At 33.2% G+C, this 5,642-nt stretch overlaps 2 protein-coding genes across 3 annotated transcripts; one reads left to right on the top strand and one right to left on the bottom strand.

Annotated features, from left to right (window-relative positions):
* Positions 1-1,039: 1,039 nt before the first annotated feature.
* On the top strand, positions 1,040-3,102 carry LOC120273643. Of its 2 annotated transcripts, none has more exons than XM_039280318.1 (2): positions 1,040-1,120; positions 2,671-3,102. In XM_039280318.1, the coding sequence occupies exon 2, from the start codon at positions 2,708-2,710 to the stop codon at positions 2,873-2,875; it is 168 nt and encodes a 55-aa protein (XP_039136252.1). In that variant the 5' UTR covers positions 1,040-1,120; positions 2,671-2,707; the 3' UTR covers positions 2,876-3,102. The 2 variants fall into 2 exon arrangements, with proteins under 2 accessions (XP_039136252.1, XP_039136254.1); XM_039280320.1 differs by having other exon boundaries at positions 1,048-1,120; positions 2,698-3,102.
* A 979-nt stretch (positions 3,103-4,081) lies between these two features.
* Positions 4,082-5,287, bottom strand: LOC120273999 (zinc finger protein CONSTANS-LIKE 5-like). Its single transcript, XM_039280746.1, has 3 exons — positions 5,035-5,287; positions 4,770-4,925; positions 4,082-4,694 (listed from the first exon to the last, which is right to left on the bottom strand). The coding sequence occupies exons 1-3, from the start codon at positions 5,233-5,235 to the stop codon at positions 4,365-4,367; spliced, it is 687 nt and encodes a 228-aa protein (XP_039136680.1). The 5' UTR covers positions 5,236-5,287; the 3' UTR covers positions 4,082-4,364.
* Positions 5,288-5,642: the final 355 nt, after the last annotated feature.

The raw sequence follows: 5,642 nt of genomic DNA, 5'->3' as shown, positions 1-5,642 counted from the left end.
CTCTTCGTGAAAACTGTAGCAACTTGTTGTCCAAAAGATGCATATAATTATGGTTGGAAAGCTAATGAAGTCTAGTTTCCAACCCAACAAATTTTATATTAATTGGATGTTCCTAGAAGGAGTTATAGCTGCTAGACTAAAGACCTATCAAGTTGACTGGTTTCTAGAAAATCATTTTCTTTCTATTTCTGCAGCTTCTCTTTTAGTCTTAATTATCTCTTAAGTGTTTGTTAGTTTAATACCTCTGTTTATCTTTAAATTTTCCTATTCTTGGAGGGTTGTTCCAAGAGTTATATTTATATACTTGAATTGGGTGCCAAAAGAAGGGCGACTAATGTTTGGCTGGAGAGTTGGAGGTTGTGCCCCCATTTTTTCTTGGTTCTTTTCTCTGAGCTTGTGCAGGCCATTGAGAAGAACTCTCAACTCTGTATCTCTTTGGGTAGATCCGAAGAGTGATGAGTTGACAGATCCTGTATCCGTTCGTGGACTTCGATCGGTGGTGGGTCACATCCCTTTTGTTGCATTATTTCCGCATCAAGTGATCTATGTGCTAGGAGAGTTGATCATTTCAACTTCACAAAGTTATACTCTAACCCAGCTATTTGAAATTTTGTTTTCTATATCTTTTGTCACTTTAGCTTTCCCTCTTCATCCCTAGTGACTCTTAGTGTTTTTTCTTATTTTGTTCTTTTTTTTTTGTATTTTTCCCTTAAATATAATGTGACATCCTTATTATTTCCTTATTTGGTTTTGGTGTTTGTCGTCTTTATATTGTTTTTCTTGTTGAATTAGTGATTTATTAACATTTATAAAAAAAAAATTCTCTATTTTCCTTGTTATTTTAAAATTTTAAAACACCAAATTTGCGGTTCGGATTCGGGTTTGAAAATAAGATTTTAAACGGTTTGGATTAGGCTTGCTGCTTGCTTGACCAGCAAGCTAAACGAAGCGGATCCGGGTACTATATCACAAACCCGACCCGATAATAAAATCAAAGAGACTTTTTCTTTTTCTTTTAATAAAAACAAAAAAATTTATATACGACGATCGGAAGAGCTCGCTCGCTCGCCGGAACGAAACGAAACCCTAATTCCAGCTTCCTCTCTCGCTCTCTCTCTTGGTATCCCTTCTCGAATCACTCTTTTTGTGTGTCTTGTGATGAATTCTTTTGGTTTTAGTTTGAAGATATATGATTGTTTGGCTTCTAGTGTTTTTGATTGTTGAATTAGAATTTTTTTTGTTATTTGGAATTCTGGATGTTGAATCAAGGTTGATTGTTATAAGATTGTTTGATTTTGGTGTAAATTCATTTGATTGAAAGATTAGGGCATCGAATTGGAGAGCAAATATGATGGAATATCACAAAAGCGTTTTTTTTTGGGAAAATCTTTCAATTGAGTTTTCTCACGAGGATGTGCGTTTGATTTGTTTTTGTTCATGTCCTGAAAATTGCAGGTGAATTTTGGCTTTACCTTTGTTAGAACTTTGGGTTTTGTTTGGTTCAGTCATTGAAGAATAGGGAAGCAAGATTAGGGCAATGAATTGGAAATCAAATATATAAGAATTTCAACCAGATATCATACTGGATTCCTGATGAAGGATGTGTATTTGGTTTTAATTATATCATATCTGGTGCACTATAGTTGAGTATGAGCCTGATTTATTATGAATACAATTTTATTTAAGGCCATTAGATCCTAAGTAGTGATTTAAGACCATTATCAAATATATTGTTATGATTTTTGACCAAGAGTGGCAATTTAGGATGGGATTATACATATAAATGTTCGGTGCTTAGTCAAATGATTTTTTTTTTCACATCAGTGTAGCATATTGAGTTGTTAACAGTTCATATTCCCAAGGATATTTTCGATATCTTTGCAAAATTAGTTTCCTGCTTATATCCTGTGTTTTTATTGTCTTTGTTTTAGTGAATTTTAACTTTCCTTACGGTGTTACTCCTTGTGATTTTTTTCTTTGAGTATATTCAGAAGCTTCTCTTGCCCTCTTGATTATTTGCATTAATTACAAGATCAAATTAATGTTCCAACTTACTTAGTTATTAGTCATACAGTGTATCTGAAAGTAATGTTTCCACTGAGCCACTTTAATGAGTTCTAATCATTCATTTACTGTCAACTTGGAGATGCATAGCTTTTGAGGTTTTTAAAATAGGTTTCTGGCATCAAAAGGTGCCAGCAATTTAGAACATAATTGTCACGTAGAATTCTTAAAATTCCTATCTGACTGTTTGCTTGCTTTATATACCTATTTGAAAATTGATGTCCGTCTTTTGCTTAGCAAATTCCATTATTTTTATTATATGAAAGATGCCAGCAATCTAGAATATAACAGTCATGTAGAATTCTTAAAATTCCTATCTGCCTGTGTGCTTGCTTTATATACCTATTTGAAGATTGATGTCTGTCTTTTGCTTAGCAAATCCCATTATTTTTATTATGTGAGAGGTATCGGCAATATAAAATATAATTGTCATGTAGAATTCTTAAGATTCATATCTGCCTGTTTGCCGCTTGCTTTATATACCTATCGGTTAGTTGATATCTGACTTCTGCCTTGCAAATTCCAATATTTTTTATTATGTAATGTACTATTGTTTTGTGTACATAAGTGTTTGATTCTGCTTTGTTTATAATGTCAAATCCTCAGGAACTCTATTGTTCACTTAATTGCAAGGTATCTGAAAATGGGACTAATCAGGAGCAGTTTCTTATTTCTTTTTGGAACTGGTTGTGGCATTTACATTGCTCAGAATTACAATGTCCCAAATATTGAGAAGTTGGTGGATACTTATCTCAAGAAGGCAAAAGAAACTGAAGAAATTTATCGGAAGCGGAAGAAAGACGATGATTAATTTCTGTTCCAGTTCTTTGTTCTTTTAGGTTTTTTACATCAACACCAAACTGTTAGGCAATGGCCTATAACACATCATAGTAATTTTTTTTTACCAAAACAGTCATAGCTAACTGTAAATTCCATTCTATTAGTACTTGATTTTGTTTGGCCCTTTCTTGTTATTCTAGTGAAATGAATAATGAAATTAATACAGGTATGTTTTACCGAAAGGTAAAACACTTTTGATGTTCTTTGCATATATGCCCCTACAAAGCATGTTAATTACACATCAATAGCTAAATTGACACAGCATTTACAAAGGAAAGTGACATTTGAATCAACTTTATATTATTCCATTTAGATCAAATGTCCACGAGGGGTTAGACTAAGATTAAAAACTAGTTATTTTAACAACACTAAGAATACCATGACAAGAGATTCAATAATAGATATATATTAAAAATATATTCTTATCATCCAAGATTACATTGATTGATATCATGACCAATTTGAAAAAAAATTAAAAAGAAAAAAACCACCCAAAGTTCTTTGCACTTGGCCTTTCACTTTAGTCAAAAAGCTCAAATAAAAGAGAGCTAAACCCAATCAACTCATTCTAATCATATGTTGTTCTTTTGTCTCATCACAATTCAAGAGATCCCTTGAAAGCACTAGAAACTCTTATTTTGGTTGCTCTAATCCAAGATGTGAGCATCTTTCATCAGAGAAACTTTATTAGTGCTCCATAGAATGTTCTTATATTATTTTTCACTCAGCACTTGCTTGGATATTTTTTTCAGCTTCACTCTAAGAGTGTGTATACCTTTCTGTGTATATAAATATATATAAATCTTGATTTTCATTAACACCTCATTGGATTCTCTCTTTTTAATCTTATGAGCTGTTCAACCTTTCCATTTTTATAAAAGCAATACAAACCAAATGGAAAGCTTTTTGCTGATGAAATTGAGCTCTTTAGTGTGCACAATTATGAGAACATTCATATTATTGAGTATCAATCAAGGATTGCATACTATATTGTAAGATAATCAAGTCTTGCTTAATAAATAAATCTATTGCAGATTCTTTCTCATTAAGTGCATCTAATTTTTATTAACTCTAAATATAATACAAATTAGTGGAGTTAATCCTTGTCTCAATAACAATCACACACCCTTAAACATTCCCAACTTCTGGGAGCCATCATTCACCAAGGCATGCCCAATTTACTCACATTAGGTGAAAACTTGTTTATGTTTCTTTTTAATTTTTTTTATAATCTTATCAAATTAGTATGGAGAGATATAATCGTAAATACATATGATTCTTCTGTTTTTTAAACCACTCTCCTTTAAACTAAAAGCCGAAATCTAATATGGTATCAGAGCTTGAGTTTGATGTTCACGGAAAACATGCGGTGAAAAAAAGATAACAAACTTGTCACAAGAAAGCAGAGAAAAAAAGATCTCAAACTACAACTACAACCATGACATCTTTATGCTTTCTCTTTAGGAAGGAAGGTTCATGGAGAACTCGTCAAGAAAGCTTGTCCACATGCTATCATCTTCATCATATCGACGACGATCATCTGTTTCGATCTCTTCTTTCACCACTGTATTCTCCGGCCTCCAAAAATACTCACCATTGCCATCTCCATTATCGTAATTCACACTAGAAGAACCATATCCATAACCATAACCATAATCATAGACATAAGCATAACCATTATCGATATTGCTCTCCGTCTCGGCCTCTGTCTCTGTCTCCGTCTCTCCATTTCTTGCAAACCGGCCTCTTACTCGAGGCCGGCTATCGGCTAATGTTTTCCTACATGCATACTGTTAATCATGTTAGTATACTATCTTTGTATATTTCTATTTATATATCTAAGAAAGACAAGCAAAATGAAGTACAGTGATCTTCTTTTGGAAATTCCTCTGGTTACGCTTGCTACGATATCTTTCAATCCTCTCTTTCCGTTCTTCGGCGCTGTATCGGCCTACTTTACCGAAGATGGCGTTGCCATCTTGGCCACCATTGTCACTCAATGATTGCATGCCATTCATGAGCTTTGTTCAAGAGAAGTTAGTTAAGTTAGTTGGAGAAGTATATATATATGTATATATATATTGATAGGATATATTAATCAAATAGATATAGATGCATGTATGTAAGTACCTGAATGTCTTCAGCACTGAAAGAATGCCTCAAAGAGGAATCAATGAAATCAGAGGATGAAGAAGAGGAGGAGGAGAAGGGATGATGTTTGAAAGAAGGTGGGAGAGGAGTATTGAAGGTGTTGGAGATTAAGAGATCAGGGGAGTCATCTTTGGGTGCAGTTGAATAGGAATAGATTTGGTGGTGATGGTTCATGTTCATGGTTGAAGTTCTTCTTGTTCTACTTGTTCTTCTTGTTCTTGTGTTTTTGGGTTTGTAGTAGGATGTATGTATGAAAGCATGAGAGAGTGGGATTTGTGGTGTTTAAAGGGTAGGAGTTAGAGATGTAGGTCCCACTTGAGGATGACGTGGCAAATGATATGGCCTAATAAATTCATTAAGAGTTATATTTAATGATATCTTGAGATCTATCAACATGAGGGGGCGGTTTGTTTATCATTAGATTAAGAAAGAATACATTGTTTTGAAGAAAAAAATGTCAACCTTTCTTTTGATTGATTACTTTTTCTTTTTCTTTGTTAAAGATCTCATTAGATGAAAATAGTTATAAATTCACTTATAATAATATTATGAAAATCAACCAAGAAATAAGTATGAAATGATCATAA

This window comes from Dioscorea cayenensis, chromosome 12, assembly GCF_009730915.1.
Source record: "Dioscorea cayenensis subsp. rotundata cultivar TDr96_F1 chromosome 12, TDr96_F1_v2_PseudoChromosome.rev07_lg8_w22 25.fasta, whole genome shotgun sequence".
NCBI classification, from domain to species: domain Eukaryota; kingdom Viridiplantae; phylum Streptophyta; class Magnoliopsida; order Dioscoreales; family Dioscoreaceae; genus Dioscorea; species Dioscorea cayenensis.
This window is presented reverse-complemented; position numbering and strand designations above follow the sequence as displayed.

Coding starts and splice junctions, on each gene's coding strand:
- LOC120273999 (XM_039280746.1), bottom strand. CDS start 5,235: ATGAACATGAACCATCACCACCAAATCTATTCCTATTCAACTGCACCC. Junction 4,926..5,034: donor TCAGTGCTGAAGACATTCAG/GTACTTACATAC, acceptor TCTTGAACAAAG/CTCATGAATGGCATGCAATC. Junction 4,695..4,769: donor ATTTCCAAAAGAAGATCACT/GTACTTCATTTT, acceptor CATGATTAACAG/TATGCATGTAGGAAAACATT.
- LOC120273643 (XM_039280318.1), top strand. CDS start 2,708: ATGGGACTAATCAGGAGCAGTTTCTTATTTCTTTTTGGAACTGGTTGT.